This window comes from Fukomys damarensis, unplaced genomic scaffold (assembly GCF_012274545.1).
Source record: "Fukomys damarensis isolate Sample0158 unplaced genomic scaffold, DMR_v1.0_HiC HiC_scaffold_14, whole genome shotgun sequence".
Taxonomy (NCBI): Eukaryota; Metazoa; Chordata; class Mammalia; order Rodentia; family Bathyergidae; genus Fukomys; species Fukomys damarensis.
This window is the reverse complement of record NW_022900926.1, coordinates 43,870,859-43,890,924: the sequence shown is the minus strand read 5'-3', so window position 1 is coordinate 43,890,924 and position 20,066 is coordinate 43,870,859. Positions and strand designations below refer to the sequence as shown.

General features: G+C 38.4%; 1 protein-coding gene across 8 annotated transcripts in view; it reads right to left on the bottom strand.

Annotated features, from left to right (window-relative positions):
* Pkhd1 (PKHD1 ciliary IPT domain containing fibrocystin/polyductin) overlaps nucleotides 1–20,066 on the bottom strand; it is a 458,548-nt gene that overhangs the window by 383,691 nt on the left and 54,791 nt on the right. For all 8 annotated transcript variants that reach the window (XM_019208499.1, XM_010631095.1, XM_019208501.1 and 5 more), the window contains 6 exons: nucleotides 14,274–14,404; nucleotides 11,378–11,513; nucleotides 7,315–7,510; nucleotides 6,544–6,611; nucleotides 3,708–5,309; nucleotides 2,032–2,175 (listed from right to left, as the gene is read on the bottom strand). In XM_019208499.1, coding sequence (XP_019064044.1) covers nucleotides 2,032–2,175; nucleotides 3,708–5,309; nucleotides 6,544–6,611; nucleotides 7,315–7,510; nucleotides 11,378–11,513; nucleotides 14,274–14,404 — 2,277 coding nt within the window. The remainder of the gene's footprint in view (nucleotides 1–2,031; nucleotides 2,176–3,707; nucleotides 5,310–6,543; nucleotides 6,612–7,314; nucleotides 7,511–11,377; nucleotides 11,514–14,273; nucleotides 14,405–20,066) is intronic.

Below are 20,066 nucleotides of genomic sequence, written 5' to 3'. Positions count from 1 at the left end.
AATTAATTTGGGGTACACTTTTGATATGCATAATAATCGCATTCATTGTAGAGAATTTATAATTTACATAATGTATTTTGAGTCTTCTTTTCTTTTCCCATTCACTGCCCTTCCCTTCAACCCTTATTCCTCTCCTTATTTTAAAAAACTTTGTTGCCATTTTTTCCTTCTATCCTCATTGGGTTTTGTTTTGTTTCTTTTCTTTTCCCTTCCTTCTATTTCCCTTCCCACCTTCCTTGTTCCCCTTCCAATTTGAACATTTTCTTCTTACTTCCAACTATCTATCATCCTTTTTGGTCCTTATTTGCACTTTGTTTTTTCACACAAGAGAAACAATGTGATATTTACACATGCATGTCTGATGTATTTCACTTAAAAGTACGGTTTCAAGGTGCATCTATTTACCTAGAAATATCTCAAGCTCATCCTTCTTTATGTCAGAGTGGTATAAAGTTTTCTTTATCCATTCATCAGTTGATAGACATTTGGGCTGTTTCTAAAATTTCACTATTTCAAATTGTGCTGATACACATGAGCATTCATGTATCACTGTGTTTCAATGCTTTTAATTCTTTCAGGAAGATACAAAGAAGGAGAATAGTTGGGTTAAGAGGAACCTTTTTTTTTTTTTTTTTTTTTTTTTTTTGAGGACTCTCCATATTGGTTGCACCAATCTGCACTCCCACCAACAGTGGAGAAAGCTTCTTTTTTACCCACAGCCTCTCTGGCATTTGTTATCAGTTGGTGATAGCCATTCCTTTTAGAGTGAGATGGATTTTCAGTGCTGTTTTAATTTGCATCTCGTGAATGACCAGTAATGTTACACATTTTTTCATATATTTATTTCCTGTTTATACTTCTTCATCTAAAAAGTGTCGATTTCAGGTGACAACTTTTGGATTAGGTCCTTAAATGTGGAGGGTCTGATTTGTTGGGTTGTTTGTCTGTTTGTTTTAGTTCTTTATATGTTAGGCATAGTCCTTTATCTGAGGGATAGCTAGTTTTCCCATTCTGTGATTTGTCTTTTCACTCTGTTGCTGTTTTCTTTTGCATTTTTAATATGATAAGATCCCAGTTATTGATTCTTTACAGTATTTCCTTTGTGCTCAGGGTTTTGTTCTTAAAGTCTGCTTATATCTATGCCTTCAAGACTTTCACCTATTTTATCTTATACCAGATTAATATTTAGATATCTGATCCATTTTGATTTTAGGCTAGTATTCAGTGAAAGATATGGATCTAGGTTTAATCTTTGGCATGTGAGAAGCCACTTTTCCCAGTAACCCTTATTCAGAGGCTTTCTTCCAGTGACGGTGTTTGGCCCCTCTGTCAAACATAAAATGGCTGAGTGTGCTTGGAGTTGTTTCTGCATTTTTCTAATCTGTTCCATTGATCTTCAAGTCTGGCTTTTTTGGTTATTTTCATTTGTTTTGTTTTTTGTTTTTGTTTTTGTTTTTGTTTTTCTGGTTTTTGTTTTTGCCAGTACCATGCTATTTTTATCATGGTAGTTTTCATGATTTTTTTAATTGAGTAAGGGATCAGGTAATTACCTGGACACTGCAGAACAAAAGAATAAAGTCACCTTGGCTCTTTTGCCCATAAAAATTCAAGATGCCTAGATTGATAATCTCTGCCTCTCTCTACTGGTATCTCAAGACAACAGATGTCTTCAGCAATCTTACCTCAGAACAAGACCAAGAGTTTGTTTCCTCCTTGATGCCTATGGCTGTCATTGAACTAATACTGAAAAACCAGAATTACTTTTTCCATCAACATATGAAGCCAGTCAAGAGCATAAGTAATAAATTTTTCAGTGTTCATGTAATACTGACCTATGACCATAACAAAAGATATAATGATGCATTTTAATAGATGGCCCCAGAGTCTCCCATTTTTTATGAAGAATGGAGAAATTCTATTCCAAGGAACGTATTGAAAAGTTAATGGTCAGTATGGCACTAAGGGCACAAAAAGAATGAGCCAAATATATATTTATAGGCTTTAAAAAATATATGAGACATTTTTACTCACCATCCAAGGGCAGAACCAAGCAGCTGAAAGCAGAAACTGTAGCATTCGCCAAGACTTGGCAGGGAGTACCACACACAGTTGCTGAGACAGTCCCTGGAGAAAACCCTGCTCCAAAAACATGCACCAGCCTTCCACCCAGACAGCCTTTAAAGACAGAATGACAGGTCATGTTCTTAGAGTCAAATCCTTCTCAAGTCAAAACTCAAACTTGCTTTGCTTTCTTGCTGCACCTCCTCCTTATGCCCTGCAGAATCCACATCACTGGCTTCAGGTCCCTGAGAGCCTCGCTTTCCTCCCCACCTAGGCTCTGGCCTCTGGGATACAGCAAATCCCAGCCGTATTCAACAACCTACTTTGCTAAAGGTTCAATTTTCAACGTAACTATTTCACATAGAAAAGTCATGATTATTGATAAATTTTAATGAAAGTGAAAATACAAGTTCCCCCCAACTACCTGTATCACTTCGCAGACTTGTCACAGATGGAGTCTCTTGTGACTCCCTTCAGAATTTTCAAGGCATATATATATTTTTATACAAAGGGATCATTCCATACACATTATTCCGTAACTTGATTTTTTACCTCAAAGAACAGTACAGATATCTTGCCAAATCAGCTTACTTTAACAACTATTTAGAATCGCATTAAATGATTACCTCACAATTTATTTTTTAAATCTTTCTTCTGAGCCTTCCCTTATTTCTCCCCTTTTGCTATTATTAAAGGTGCTGTGATAACTACATATTTTAGGTACATATATATGACTAATGTTAATCCACACCACTAGCTCACTCGGAGATACAGTTCCAATTTTTTTTGTCTTCACTCCGTGAGGGGTGTGGAGATACCCACACAGCTGCCTCACAACCTCAAGAATAATGCTTTCTGCCTAGGGTGCAATTTATACTGTTCTTTCATCCTAACAGTTATCAAGTCTTAGGAAATGTAAAGGGGAATTCACTGAGCGTCCAGTCCAAATTCCTGTATCAAATAAGGAAGCTGAGGATTAGCCAATCCCAATCCCCACTGAAGTCCATCTAGCCAAGGCTAATGTGTTCTAAGAAATGGCTTGGTAAGTACCACACCAGTCTAAAAGTCTGCCTCCATAATTTTCTAATTGCAATCAAATCTGGGGTATTTCAAGGGTAATAAGGCTTTAAGTGACCAGAAACCTAAACCATCACTGGAAGAAAACACCAGGAAAATTTCTGTATATTTAAAAATTGAAAAAAGTTCAACCAGCACAACAGTTTCATACCAATGGATCATTACTGATAGAATATGAAATCATCTGTTGAACTGTACAGTATAATTATAGTACATTTTAAATAATGCAAATTGGTGTATAAATCTAAAAAGAGGTGAAAAAATTTATGTACCTAAGTGACCAAGTTATGAACTCTTACAAAACTAATTTAAAATACAAATTAAAGGTGGCTAATGTGTCAAATTAGAGAATATGCTCAACTCTCTTGATGGAATAGAAAAAGTTGGTAACTTGAACATCACAAAGACACGCTGAAGAAGAAACTGGGGTTATAAGAGACCAACTGGGATTCCCTTTCCTCACATGGAATGTCACATGGAATGATGTTATTTTTCTATGTCCTAGAAGAGAAAGTAGATATTAGTCCACTTATATAAGGGAAGGGCTCTGTCTTCTTTGCTGGACTTACCAAAATTCTCAGTCACTGCTGTAATAGTAACTCTCACTGTGAACACGAGAGCAGATGAGGCCCATCCTCTGGAATGATCATAACCTCTGACGTGGTATTCCCCAGCAGGAAAAAAAGGGACCGTGCACTGCACAACCGTGTGGTTACCAGAGACACCCGCACAGGGTGAAATCCCAATAAAAATGTCCATATTTGCAGCTCCTGATATCTGCGCCACTGCAAATGTTAAAATGTCATCACTCTGAGAAATAGAGATCAGTTCCGGGGTGAAGGCATCACTATAATCGATGACTCCTATGTGGTACAAAATTCTATCCACCTCTATTTCCAGAGAGACAGAGCCATTTCCTTCAGGAACAATGCACTGGATGAGCTCAGAACTGATGTTGATGGTCAAACAGGCCTGCTGGCCCACATAGACTGAGGTGGTGTTCTGCCCTCTCAGGGCTGTACCCTCAATGGCCAAGATGCTGCCGCCATGTATGCTGAAATTCTTAGGGTAATAATGAAACACTTGAGGCTTGATGGAGAAGTGCCTGGAAACATTACCCCAACAAGCAAACCCATTGTTTGTCTGAACAGCTGATAGGAAGTGGAGTCCTGGGGTCAAGCCATTAATGTGGCACGCCACATGGCTTGCATTGAAAAAAGTTAGGTCACAACGAAGGTGGTTATCCACAAACACCACTGGCTCATCAGTGTTGCTGCCCAGCCTCTGACCCCTCATTAGAACGGTGACCAGGGAGCCACTGATGCCTACAGTCAAGGTGTCCACGGCAGGAGTTGTCTCCTCCTTCATGAAGACAGTGCAATCCCCCCGACAGGCACTAGCTAGTCCATTGACCAGGACTGTGACATTGAGTGTGAAGGAAGCTCCAGCCAAGGGGTCACCCACCAGATTGACTTGGCAGATCACTGTGTCATCGCTCAAACTCAGTATTACACAGGTAAAAGGACCAGAAAGGTCAACACAAAGAGATTTCCTTCTAGATTTGAAGGTCATCCCCCTCACAGTGAGTACTGTCCCACCACATGCCGAACTGTGTGTTGGGGAGATGCTGGTTACCAGAGGCTTCACTGCAAAGTGCTGGGGCACTGCAGACATATTGGCAAACCCCAAGTGCTTGTGACGTACTTGGAGAGGATAGATGCCTGCCTCCAGACTGTGAAGAGGGAAGGCACACCCAGACAGGCTCACACTGCCAACAAAGGACTGTGTCTCGAGGTCACATTTCCAGCTCCCCAGGAGGATGACTGAGTTGGAAAGGTTATTTCCTTCCACAAGAAACCTCAGGCTGCTGTTGGTGATTTCTTCCCACATGGCACTGACCACTGGGGTTGCTGCTGATTCATATGTGAAAGTGAAGCCCTTCCCCACCGAGCTTAGTGCGGGACTATGGATGAAGGATGTGTTGCCAGCCCAGACTTCCACGGGGACAGGAAAAGAGTCTGCCCCAGACAACAGCGGGGTCGGCAAGGTCTCACAGCGGATGCTCATCTCCTTTAAGTCCACAATGTCACAAGGCTGATTGCCCACGAGTACCCAAACCAAAGTGGGGTTCCTGCTGAATCCTACTCCAGAGATACTGAGGATGGTCCCACCTAAGCATATGAGAAACAAAAGTTAAAAGCTGTTATTAGGAACCCACAGTGCTGTATAGCTCTGATGCAATTAAGTGGAAAGTGGGGTCCCTGAAATCTCAAGTCACTTCACCCCATCCCAAGTAATGCTAAACTTAGGCTCATTTGGACAAAATCATGTGCACCAAAATTCACAGAAAAAGTAAAATAAAGTAAACTGTTACATAGGGAAGGTATCCAAGACAAACTTTTCAAGTATCTTTGTGTACCTTAGAAGCCACCATTCTAATCAACCTATATGCTAGTGAATCAAATGCTTTAGTCTTCTTGTCATCTAGTCTATAGATTATTAAGTGCAGTATACATATACAATTCTATATGCATTCAACTGACATGCTACAGTAATAAAATTCATCAAGGTCTTCTATTTATCTTCCATATTATTCTAAATAATGTTCCAGCATTCTATGTACAATATCATATATTCAGATATGTTCTACACTATATATATGCAGCATCAAAAGCCACTAAATTTTGCTGACGAGTTTGCTGTTCCATTCCTGCACATTGTCTCATTCTCTAGTTGAGAGATGATGAAAGCTCAAACCCCACCTTTAGGACAGAGTTTGGAGCAACATAACCCATATTATAAACAAATCTATGGTACTGTCAACAAGTTTTAATAAGGATTTTCCTATACTAAAAAGGATAATGTGCTACTTTATGCATTCATAACCATTATTCATACGCCAATATGTAGCTTTTACATTTTTCTGAAAATGAATAGTTTTAATGATTGCTCTATATTTCTTCTCTTTACACCTCTCATTGTGGTATTTGTCTTTCTGACTATTCCTGTTCCATCATCTGCATCCCTAGGGGAAAGTAAAGACACCAAAGATTCATTTCTTCCCTTTGCACATGCAATGTCTAAAATGTTAATACAGGAAGCTCTCCCCTTATTTCCCTAATATCTGCTCAATAGTGCTGCCCATTTGATGTTCAACCTTTCCATTAATAGAAAATCAGGTGCATCTCAAGTTTATAAATTCCCTTTAATTTCCTGAGCTCCTTGGGTTTAGGTATCACCACGTTTTCATACCTTTAAGGGCAACACTCAGCTCATGGAGCCTAAACAAATCCTTCTCACTGCCTCTGTCCGTGCCTCACCAGCTAATTAATCCAGGAACAAAATCTAAATGTTCAATGAATAGACTCACCAGATAAAGATACTAGAGAGGTCAAAACCACTCACCCAGAAGAGAACCGCAGCAAGGCTCGATGCTGAAAACTTCTGTGACGTACCAGATGTGGAGAACAACCCTACAGAATGCAGGGACATTGTTAGGAAATAAAAAGAGCTAGACAGAGAGAGAAAAGAGCAAGAATGAAGATATCTTTGTATTTCAGGGAGAAAGGAGAACTGGAGCAATAATGGAAATGAGTACGGATATACTGCCTTACAGAGAAGAAAAAGAAAATGGTGGAGAAAAGACTTTGTGTGTGGTACTTTTCTGGGCCAGTCATATGTGGGGATATCAATCCCATACAGTTTCCTTACTTTCTAGAACTCGTAAAAAAAAATCTAGAAAAATACCAAGCCAAGAACCTTAGGACAAAGAGGAAGGTGAGGACGTCTATAATCACTGTAAACCACATATTCAAAGCCCAAGGCACAACCCAACAAAGAATTACAGCAGAGACTTCCCTTCCTCAGATATATACATATACACATATATACACAAATATGTGTATGTGTTTATATATATACCATAGTTCCACTCCAACCAAGCTCCAGAAAGTCCACCTTTTGCCAAGTAGTAAAAGAAAAATCTCCGCATTTGTCTCATGAGTAAACTATCTGTAGGGTTTCCAGGATCTGTTCAAATATCATAATTTTCATGTCTTTATCCCCTCACTTCAAAAAAAAAAAGGAAAAGGACCTAACTCAAAAGAGTGTTCCCCAAATGACTCATCAGACTATCAAACAGACAGACACAAAATGAATAGCAAGCATCCACTTTACCCCTGTGAGCAAATGCTGATGCCATTGATGGAGACTGAAAGTCTGTGGAGGCCCGCGGGCAGTGGGGGCAGCACCACCTGTAGGCCCTGAGCCGTCTGTGAGTGAACCTGAACCAAGGTGTGCTGGACATGGATTTCCACATCCAGATCTGTGTAGTTTTCCAGCAGGGCCATTCCAATGAAAAGGGTCTCACCTCCTGCACAGACAAAAGTCTATTATGCCAGTGATGTAGGTTTTTGGCCTCACCCACCATTCTAGTCTAATGCCATCTCTTAGGATTAAACACATGGCCAATAATACACATGTACATTCACATTCTAATTAAGAGCTTTAATACCAGCTTCAGTTTAATGAAATTTCTAACAACTCTTTTACAGAACAACAGCCTAAAATCCCAATGACATAAAAAGCAAAATTGTCGGGGAATTGTACTCAAGAGGCACTAACATATACATCTATGTAAAGGCAAATTGAGAATTGGTTTGTAAGGCTAATGGTCTTCATAACCAGCAAATCCCTGTATCTGTTTTTTAAACCTCCACTTTTCTACAGACAGAAGTCTAACATGTATCTCCAGTGTGCGCCAGATCGTTTAATTGTGTCCTATGTGTGCCCCAGAGTTCAGTTTTCAGAGCACTTTGATGAGCTTTCTCACATCGCTCCTCCCATGTCCTGATGATATACATGGCCCAGGTAACGCGACTGCGTTTCATCCAAGGAAAGTGAGGCTCAGCCACTGAAGGCTCCCAGGTAATTGATAGAAGAACCAAGGCCAAAGTCCAATCCTCTGTTTTTTATTTCAATAGCTTTTAGTGTGATTAGCAACGCTATAAAAATGCTGTATATACTATGAACAATGAATTTAAATTCCTTTGAATTCAAACACTTACTGAATCCCATGAAGACGATGCTACAGGGGACAAAAAAATAACACAAACCAGGCCTTCGAAGAGAACTCAAAGTTAGTAGAATGGCTGAGAAAATCAAATCAATGGAAGACATCCTAAGACAAGGAAATTTTAAGCTAGGGGATGGTTCAAATCAGAGCACTATGCTGAAGGAAAGGCCTTTATAGCAAAGGCAGGACAGTACTTGAACTTTAATTTGAAATAGAAGCCCAAGAGAAATTGGGACTTATGATTCAACTTTTAAACTTGCATGATTTTTTTTTCTAAAGTCTTGTACTTCTTCATTTAATTATCTAGTGTCTGGAAAAGAGAAACTTTGGTGACTTTCTGTAAGACAAAATATGTATAGACTCAGGTAGGGATTCCATGGGACTAGGTCAGTGGCAGTTCTGTGGCTGAGCACAGGAACAGCTAATAATTCTGAAAGGTTTCTATTTAATTCAGTGGACAGGGGAGATCTCAAAGGTTTCTAAGCAAAGAAACAACATAATTGAAGCTATTCTTCTAGTCTATAAGATAAAATAAAAATATAAAAGAAGAGCTGTAGTCTGCAGAAAACTAGTGTTAACTAAGGGCAACAGCAGGAGTAGAACCAGTGTGTCTACAGCTCAAGGGCAAAGTGTTTCTGATGTTCATTTAGCCCCTGATACTTTAGGATCTTGGCAGAGCGGGCATTTCTACAAGGCATGGCCAATTAGATGAAGAGCAGAGAGGTTGTATAAAAGAGAAAAGCCAAAAAAGAGGGGTGTGAGGTGATTAGAACACTGTGACTTTGCACTCAAATCTTTGGTCTGCCATTTAACCATCTCTGTGTCTCTTGGGGACTTACTCTGGACTTTCAAAGACTCGAACTTTTCATAAATAAGATGGCAATAAAGTCCATCCCATATGGTTTGGTGTACAAATTAACTTAGATATCCTGGGAAAGAAGAAATGTTGCAGAATACAAAGAAGATTTCAATTAACTTTTTATTCTTTCTCACTTTCTCATCCTCTTTACTTCTTTGTGTCTTCTCCACCTCTGGAAGGTTATGGCTGCATGCTGAATCAAACTAAATTTGGCCTGAGGCTGCCCCTATACCTTGAGTCCCAAGGTATAATAAAGAATAACCTAACTCAGTAGCAAACACACTGAAACTTATGAGTATATTTTTTGTAACAACTAGCTGAGTCTCAGCCCTTCAGAACAGTACAGCTTCAGCCAGTTACAGGCTTTCAAGCCATCAGACCATGTTCACGTCTAAATGTAACCAACCCAGCTGTTTCTCTTTTATCCTCTGTCTCCATTCCCCCCACCCCCCGCCACCTTTGAGACAGGGTCTCAGTATGTAGTCCAGGCTGGCTTCCAACTTGTTATATGTTACAGGCTGGCCTTGAACTCACTATGCAGGCCCAGGCTGGGCTCAGGCTCAGACTCACAGTAATCCTCCTGCCTCAGCCTCCCATCAACCAAGCTATTTCTGTACCTCATTTTGTCTCTACATGCTGTCTGCCTATATTGAAGAGCAAAGCTCTGGGAAGTTCTTCTGGCTCTGAGGCCTGCCACCTTCACAAAACACTTTTTACTCAAATAGTTAATTTAGTGTATCAAGGGCCAGGGATTTAGCTCACTGATTCCGCCACCTGCCTCACAAGTGCAAGGTCCCGAGTTTGATTCCCAGTAAAAAAAAAAAAAAAAAAAAAAATTAATGTATCAATTTTTTTACTTGGACAAGGGGTCAAGCTTGGATTCATTAAGATCGAGTTCTTTCTAATTACAAAAACTAGCACTAATGGTCCTGTACATCACATTCTTCCCCCCTCCTCCCTATTCCTCTTTTGTTGATTCCGTTCTACCTCGGCTTCACAGCCATTGTCAACATCATCTCTAGATGGAAATACCAAGATGTCAGCTTATGAAACTTCCCCAAAAGGCTACCACGTTTTGTGGCTTTTAGGACATGTTCTTCTTTGTTCTGCCCATGGGAGGCTTTAAATAAAAGTGAAGTTCCACAAAGAATGCATTGCACTGTATGTATCAATAGCATAAATCCCTTAGGCTCTGGGCAATTGTCAAGCTAATCTTAGACGCCTTTGAGGCACTGACGCAGGGTATTTATCCTTTTCCTTATGGGTAGAAAATTCTATTAAAAGCTAAAATCACCAAAATCTGAATATCACATAGAGCTCTCTCTTCCCTCTCTTCCCTCACTGGGAAGAGTCTTTACCACTAGGGAATTTTACACACTTTGGTCGCCTGAGGCAGCAAATTCTTCTTCTGCGCTGCTCTTCTGAGTTGAATAATATTGAGAAGTTAAAGGACACTTCCTTTTATTTATGTACTCCTGAGCTATAGAAAATGAAAATAGTACCAGAAAAACTAAGTTAAAGCTTTCTCTTTGGGAAATATGATGGTGTTTTTATAATGAACCCTTAGCTATGGCTGCCATTAGCTCTTTATTATCTGGCATTCAATTAACCAGAAATGTGTTATTACCTGCTACTTTTCCAAATCTATATTGTTATGTCATGACAGGAAATTGTTATAATTCCATCCCATTGTATCACCTAGATCACTAAATAAAGGTTAAATTATTTCATGTAGTTGATGCTAAAAAATCTTGTTTTACATAAAAGATTCATTCTTAATTTAGAACACTTTATTCTCTTACTGTATTAAATAATCACACAATGGAACCGGCTGCCAAAAAATGATATTTAACCACAAGAGGCTAAATGCTTGGGATCTGCAAATAGACTACCTGTGTTCCAGTCTGAGCTCTATTGCTTACTACTGGTGGTATTTTAGAAACCTTGTTTTATTCCAGAGGTTCCTTATCTATAAACTGAAGTTACTGATCCTATAAATTTATGTCAGGATTAAAGTCTATTGCATGTTTATGATATAGTTAGCATATACTAGGTACTCATTAAGTATTTATTGAATTATTACCTTTGAATTCCCACATCATTTTCAGCATGGAAATCATCCAAATTTTACAGAGGGAAAAACAGATATAAAAATAGTTCAATGACAGCTAACATTAAAAACGAGTCTTCTGGTTTTCAGAAACAAAAACCTATTCAAAACGCAATAAAATTCATAGGCCATGGATTAAGCTTTTATAGGATCAGTGCTCTAAAATTTAAAAAGATCAAGTAGCATCATATTTTACCTGCTATGTTGCTTCTGTTTCTGCTTAGAGACACAATCACTGGATTTAAAGAAGCAATGTATGCAAATGATCTGGGAAGAACTGCAGAATGTTCCCTGCTGAACACAGTCACATTCACAAGGTAACCATCTTTCCCCTGAAATATCAATTTTTAAGATCAAATTTCAGTTTTATTTGAGGAAAAAAAGTCCATATAAAATTAGTTGATAAAGGGTTCTATTTGTGACTTACAGGCTCCACATACAGTCCCAAGAGCTTAAATTAGGCAATTGCTATTTTGAACAGATGCAGAAGGATCTGCTCTAAAAAGCAAATAAGGATGGTTTGCAATTAACCATCAGTTGCTTTTGAAAAGATAAGGCAAGTTCAAATAAATATCAATACCTTGCTAAACTATCTGTCAAGTATAAGAGTAATTTCAGATATATAAGCACTCAGAAAAATTTTTCCCACGTTGTCTTCTGTAGAATGTTTCTGAAGGTTATACTCTCATAGATAAGTAACAAAAAAGAAGAGGATATGCACTTCAAAGAACAGTGAATGTACACATAGGAGGAATCAAGGGAAGTACTGAGATGAAATCTATATAATAAACTTAGAAAATAACCAAGCTAGACTGCAGCAGGAAAAACAGAGCTTCAAGGAAAAGAACAACTTACACAATGGAACTTTTTTTTTTTAAAGGTGGTAAATTTTTATAATAAAAAAGACATGTTAAGGAAAACAAAGTTTTATAATTACTTCTTCAATTTCATTGACTGATATTGAGTTATTTAAAATCATCATACCACAGCAACATATGTACAGCTGTGTTTATAGAGGCACAGTTTGTAATAGCTAAAAACTTGGAAACAGCCCAATTGCCCACCAACTGGAAACTGGATAAAGAAGATGTGGTTTTTTTATAAAATGGAGTACTACTCAGCCATAAAGAATGAGAAACTAGGGACATTTAAAGCAACATGGATGCACATTGAGGTCATACTATTAAGTGAAATTAATAGAACACATGTGTAAATACCAAATAGTTTCTCTGGTATGAAAAAGTGTAAATTAAGAATCAAAATGTGTAATTGATACTGTGTAATAGAAAGAAAAGGTCTAAAGGAGTAGGGGAAACGGGAGGGGTAGGGGAAAGGTAAGAAGGGAAAAGAAAAACTATGAGAAAAGGAAAAAATGGAAACAAAGTCTTTGTAAATAGTAAGGGATGGAGGGAGAGAAGGGAAGGTAGGGTATGGGGAAAAATAAGAACCAAGATATATCATATAAAGGTACAAGATCCCAATGACGAATGTAACTGTACTGTATACTTAAAATGTACCAATAAACTTCTGCTCATCTCCAGTTAAAAAAAAAAAGAAAAGAAATGTGTTCATAAATGTAGTTTTTAGGATGATCAAATTTATGTTGTTTATAGAGAGAAAATTTTAAAATTACCAGAATTCCCAATAATAAGGAATAGGTAAACAATTTACAGTATAACTATATATTGGAATTGCATGTAATTTATATAGAAAAGCTAGCTTTTCATAATATTTAAGGAACTAGATAAGGTGAAATTGAAGGACCAGTGGTCAAAAGGTATTCTGGACTCTGTGTTTCAGGGGATCTTTATGTATTCAGTATACATATGTCTTCTGGAGCCGAGGGTGTATTCAGAATGCTGACAACACTGACAGATATGCCAAACAGAAGGTGAAGATGCATCTGAGTGTGATTTTCACCAGTGCACCAGGGAAGGGCCCAATTCAAGTCCCTCAATGGCACATGAAATAGAAAAGAAAGGAGAGTTCGGAGACTTATTTGTTTGTTTGTTTGTTGAGATAGAATCTCACTATGTAGTTCAGGATGGACTTGAACTCACTATGTAGCCTAGGATGGCCCCAAACTCTTCCATCCTCCTGCCTGAGCCTCCCAAGGGCAGAGGTTATAGGCATGGTCCACCAAGCTCTGTGGGATATACCTTTAAGGGGAAAGGGAAGCTGCAGAGAATAACTAGAAAGAAATTTCATAGGAATCAGTCATTGTAGAATTTTCTAAGTTCCATCACTTATATCCATGCCAGAAAACAAAATTGTTGTTGAAAACAGCAAAAATTGCTATTGAAAAGCGGCCATGTGCTTAAGAAACAAAGATTGCAAGATATATAAATTTTGTAAGCCACCTCCAAAATGTGTACTGGATGAACTTGTTTATGCTGCGGAATTAATATTCACTGAAAGTATGGACTAGGACAGTGTTAAGGTTCCATCTAAAATGTCTCCCACAGGTCTGATGCATTCAGAGGTGGAGCTTTGGAAGGTGATTGGTTCACGAGGAGCTACACCCATCAGTGGGTTACTCCAGCGATGACGTCATAGCTAGGTGTGCAGTTAGGAGGTGTGGTCCTGGCTGGAGGAGGTGGATCACTGGGGTGGACCTGGAAGGATGTATTCTTGTCTGCAAACCCGCCCTTCTCACTCTAGCTTCACCTGCTCTTTCTCTTTCCCTCTCTGCGTCCAATCATCATGAGGTGAATGGATTCACTCTGCCATGCTCTTCTGCCATGATGTCTGTGGCTTGGGGCCAGCCAAGCATTGACTGAAACCTCTGAAATTGTGAGCAAAAATAATCCTTTTCTCTTTTAGGTCATGTATGCCAGGTAGTCGGCTAGTAACAAACAAGCTGGCTAATAAAAACTGCTCTGGTTTTAAAGAAATCAACTTGCATTAATTAAAAACCCTATAAGTACAGTCTCCCCCTTCACAGCAAAATAGACAATATATATAATAAAAGCACATTGTCTTAATGAGAAGTTCATGTCAATTAATTCAGTCCTAAGTGATTTGCTGAAAACCTTATGTTAATAATGGTTGCCCACCCAGACAGAAAGATATGACCAGAGAATTCCACTTACCCTGGGTGGAACTTTGCACTGAATTCTTCGTGAATTTCTTGTAGTGACGTTGATGGCACAAGACTGGGATCCAAATAACACAAGACTAACGTCTTCCAAACTACAGCCTCGGATGGTGGCCCAGAGCCCTCCTGCAACAAAAGTAGCATTTTTATACAGGACCCACACCCCTATGGGATGACAGCAATTAATCATCCACAAGAGAGAAAAAATAAAATTAAAATATAAAACTTTTTAGTCAAGACACACAGAAATAGTCAAACTGGGGGGGGGTGCTGAATTGAAATATATAAATTACCATACATAGAGAGGAAAAAATGGTGACCAGAGGGCAGAAAAACTACTGACTCATCCTGGAGACCTTTAAGAATCATAAGGATACACTATTGGCAAGAGTCAGAGAAGTAGTGTCTAAAAATTCTTTCTGCTCTAAACTCTAAAACATCATTTCTGCCAGTCCTATAAAATGTGCTATATTCCTGAGAGACTAAGTATAGGAGAGTGTGATGGGAAGATTAAATCAGGTCATTTGTTGTAGTATTTCCAGCTAACCAGGCCTCATTTTCCTCATCTCCAAATGATGGTGTTTGCCCTTCCAGCTGGACGACCTGATAGTATACACACTGGGCTCCACTCAACATGAGGGCCGCTCAGGGCCACAGGATTTCTCTGATGACCACCGAAGGCAGCCCCAGCCACTGCCATGTCCTCACTGCAGATGTCAGCAAGAAGAGAGACAATGCCAAAATCCTACAGACACCACAGCACATTTTCTTATGTGGAGAAGCAGCCCTGGTCTAGGTGGTGAACAGAAAACTCATTTTTTATGTTTTTGAGACAGAATCTTTCTGTGCTGCCCAGACTGGTCTGGAACTCTGGGACTGAGTGCAACATCATGGCCCCCTAGAAAACTCACTTGGTATTGAAGAGGAAAATGATTCTAGCCTGCCTTCTCCCCAGGAGATAACGCAAGGGAGTAGTGAAGGCCACAAAATAAGACTTGTATTACTGAGTATGAGAAAGAAGCAGGAGCAAGAAGAGAGCCAGTTGTGAAGCACACACCTGTAATCTCAGCACTTGGAAGGCTGAGGCAGGAGGATCACTGCAAGTTCAAGGCTAGCCCTGCCTACATAGTGAGACCCTATCTCAAAAAAACAAAAAACAAAGAAGGAGGAGGAGGGAGTGGGATGGGGATTTGGCTCAGTTGCACCCCACCTGCCTTACAAGTGCAAGGTCCTGAATTTGATCCCTAGTACCAAAAAGAGAGAGAGAAGAGAGAGAGAGAGAGAGAAGGGGGATGGGGAGGGGAAGAGAGGAGCAGGAAGGAGGAGGAAGAATGATGTCCAGTAGAGAAGAGAGACGACTAACACAGCCCACAACAACATTTGCAACATGTGACTGAAAGACTGTCCTGAGTAAAGAGTAAATGTAAGGTTGCGTTAGACTTCTAGGTTAAAGAATAAAATAGAAAAAGGTTAACTTACAATACTTATATAAAAGATACAATATCTGGAAATAAACTGACAATACAGAGTTTAATGAATTGTTTAAAACTTAGATAATGAAACTAGATAAATGGGTAGAATGATCATCATAATTTCTTTAAATTAAACATAAATATCAATGCAATCCCAATAAAAATATGAATAGATTTTAATTTAAATTAGACAAGAAAGTTTCAAAATTGAATGAAAGAATACCCAGAAAACAAAATTTCAGAAATAAGAGTAAAGGGGTCTTCTGCCAGGCATTGAAATATCTTTTAAAAACTGGAGTTAAAATGTAATAATAGAGCATGCTCAGACAGAGAGGTTAATGGAACAGTTTCCAAAAATAAATACAGCTAAATAGGGATATGGAGCTGTGGGATGTGATAAACATTTATTCTACCTGAGTGCATCATAAATAGGTTATATATCCAGTACTAAAATAAGCAAATAACAACAAAAAATTAAATCTGAATTTTTACCACATCTTCTGTCAAATTCCACACTGGTCAGATATTTAAGCATAAAAACAAAAGTACAAAAATCTAAAAGGAAACAGGCAGAATTTTAATTTTTATACAATTTCTCAGGCAGAAAGTCCATGCTAAGTATTTTGCAAACCCTAATGGTATATATAAGGAAGACGGATTATATCAAATAAAAATTTTAAGTTATTTAGGAATTTTAAAATGGTAAAAAGTGACAAATGATCAAATATATACAGACATAGTACCCTTAATACATAAAACATTCCTAAAAATCAGGGAAAAAGAACAATAATCCAATTAGAAAATGAAACTAAGATGAACGGACAGTTCACTGAAAAGAATATAATTTTCTTAAACACATGAAAAGATATGATTTCACTCTTAATAAAAAAATGTAAATTAAAACAACCCTGAAATGTTGTTTCTCTCCTATGAGATTGATAAGTATGAAAAAGTTTGAAAACATTTTGTTAAAACAATTTGGTCAACAGATACTCATATACACATAAAAAGTAAATTATGCAACTTCTGAAGAGACTATTATATACTAATCAAAGTTTTTTAAAGTATATATAATCTCCTAATTCAGCAATTCCACTTTTAATAAGTTATACTGCTAATATTTTTACACATATTCAAAATGAGACCATTTTATACTTATACACATAAGAATAAAATTGGATCCTGTTTGGGGTTGAATTACAACTTCCCCAAAAAATTTCATACATTGATTTCCCAATGCCCAGTATTCAAATTTCAACTTTATTTTGGAATAGGATCTTTGCAGATTTGTTTACTTGATTTAAAACAAAGTTATATTGGAATAAGGTGGGCCCATGATCCAATATGACGGTGTGCCTAATAAAAGGGGAAATTTGGACATGGATGAGTCACAGGGGGAAAGTCACGTAGAGATAAAGAAAGAGGTGAGGATAATATTCTACAAGCCAAGGAACACCAAATCAATCAACAGTGAACGTCACTTCACAACTATTAAAATGGCTAGTATAAAAATAAAATTTTTTAAAAAAAGAAAATAAGAGTCAGGTGTGGTGACATGCACTTATAGACTCAGGACTTGGGAACCTGAGGCAGGAGGATCAATTAAACTCAAGAGTTCTAGATGAATCTGGGCAACATAGTGAGATCCTTTTCTCAAAAAGAAAGAATGAAAAGGAGGAGAGTGATAAAGAGAATAAGAAGTGTTGACACAAATGTGAAAATATTGTATTGCAAGTGGGAATGTAAATTCATATAGCTATTTTGGAAACAAGCTATTCCCAAAGAAGTTAGTTATCATATGTTACAGCAATTCCACTCTTAGCAAAGAGAACTGATAACTTGTATCCACATAAATCCTTGTACATAAATATTCAAAGTAGTATTATTCATAATAGCCAAAACGTAGGAACACTTTAAATGCACATCATGAGATAAATGGATAAACAAAATGTGGTATACCCATAAAATGGAATACTATTTATGTATAATATATATTGAAATAATATTACGTGTTACAACAGAGATGAACCCTAAAAGTATTATTCTAAGTAAAGAATTCAGACACAAAAATTACATATTTTATGACTATTTATATCAAATATCTAGAAGAGGAAAATGTATTGAGACAGAAATTGAAAAGATGAAGGAATAGTTAGACTATCAGTGAGTACAGGGCTCCTTTTGGGATGATGAAAATGTTCTTGAATTAGTGGTGAGGTGTACAACCACTAAATTGTATACTATTTTAAAGTAAATACTATGGCAGGGGAATTATGTGTTAATTTTTTTTTTAATTTTAAGAAAAAGACAACCATGACATTAAAAAACAAATAGGGCAGCTTTACCAGTTTCTAAGATATATTGCCCTTGTCCAAGCCAAAGTTGGCCTCCTAGCTGATCTGGCTGGTTCCATCTTTGCCTCTACACGGTATATCCTCCTCCTACAGCCTAAGTCAGATCATGTCTCTCCACTTATAATCCACTGGCCCATGTCACCTGCAGAACAAAAGCTTTATTTCATCCTTTCATAGCTCTAAGGCCATCTGACCTGCTCCTAGTCATCTCCCACCTTCTACCCTTGCTCAATCTCTTCCAGCCCTCTTTATTGTACTTGGAACAAACTGAACTCATTCTGACTCAGGACATCATTTGATGTTCCTTCTGCCTCAATTTCTCTTGTCCAAGATTTCCTCAGGCCTCACATCTTCACGTTATCCTTGTTTCCCATCTCCTTCCTCCAGTGCCAGTGGTCATCCTATCACAACCAGCGCTTCATCATTCTGCAACCCATTCCCTTCATGAGGTGCCTTACAGGGGCCAAGACTGGGAGAGACAACTCTATGCAGAGCACAAAAGCTACCAAGGGAATATGTAAGGCAAAGCCGCAGGTGTCCTTAAAAGCCCTGAGTGAGTCAGCATATGGGCAAGTGGTGATTTCCAATACTATTGATCACTATATTCATTATACACTCATATCCGTAAGTTTCTTGTTAATGGGCCTCAGCATGGTTAATGGGACTCTTTAAATCACCCACAGCAGAGAAGCCAGAAACTATGCTACTGATAGGAGACTGTCTGAGGATCCTATTAAAATGCAGATTGACTCAGAGGTCTAGGTTAGAGCCTGAAACCCTGCACTCCTTCCTAACAAGGCCCTAGCCAATAGCGACACCACTGGCCCAGGACCACACTTTATGCACCAGGATCTTCAGCACCCAGCACAGGGATCTGTACAGGGTAGTACAATTAGTTTTGAGCAAGTGACAAACAATGGTCCATTTTCTAGGTGGCAGAGTTAACAGAGAAAGTTTAAATGCAGTTACAAGGAAAACAGTAGTTACAGCATATCTCCCTCTTTCTCTCTCTCTCTCTCTCTCTCTCTCTCTCTCTCTCTCTCTCTCTCTCTCTCTGCCTTCTCCTTAATCTTAATAAAGTTAATTTTCACCCACCTGGAATTATTCCTTCTGAGTTTCAACCTTTGGCTGTAATATAAGAAGATGTGTGATCCTCCCACAACTTCAAATCCTTTCACTGTGTATCACTGATAGACCACATCCTGATAAAATGATCAATTCAGTCTGATTTTTCCTGGGACTGATTTTTAGAACTAAGAGTTCTGCATGCTGGTTTGCATCCTTGGTATCCCTCAGTCTGGCACAAGCTGGGACAGATATCCCCCTACCTGTGCAGCACTCTGTGTAGGGAAGTATGTGCCAGACACCAATCTCGTGGCAGGACCTGAAGGAGGTTAGTGTGCCAAGAACTGCAAAAGTAACACAGTGAGAAGACTAACCCACTCATAAATTAAATCAGAAGAATGTTATGAGCCCTAAACTCAAACCAATACTTACTAGGTTAGTACAGGGTATGACCTTTCATTATGAGCACCACATATCAGGCTCCTTCCATAAATCATTGAGAAATAGGAGCTTATTCTGTTTCCTAAGCAGAGACAAGGTAGGGTGGACCGCATGATTCCTTATTTCACACTATCTACTCTTACTCTACTGTCAGAAGCAAACTGTTTCCTTTGAACAATAAGTTTGTGAACCAAAGTACACTGATTTAAAATAGATTCTGAGCTACAGGTTTCTGGCCACCAGAACAGTTACAAAAATTTAAAATACTAAGGAAACGAGTTTATGGTGCAAAACTTACACACCAGCAAACACAAGCTTGAGTATTGTATTCCTGAGATGCTTGAAGTCTAGCTGGCCTACTTTAAGTTAAATGTGTCCCTTACAAAGCAGAAAGTCATGAAGAAACCTCAAGTCTTTCATAGGCAACTAAGACACACGTATGGGGGTGATGTGGAC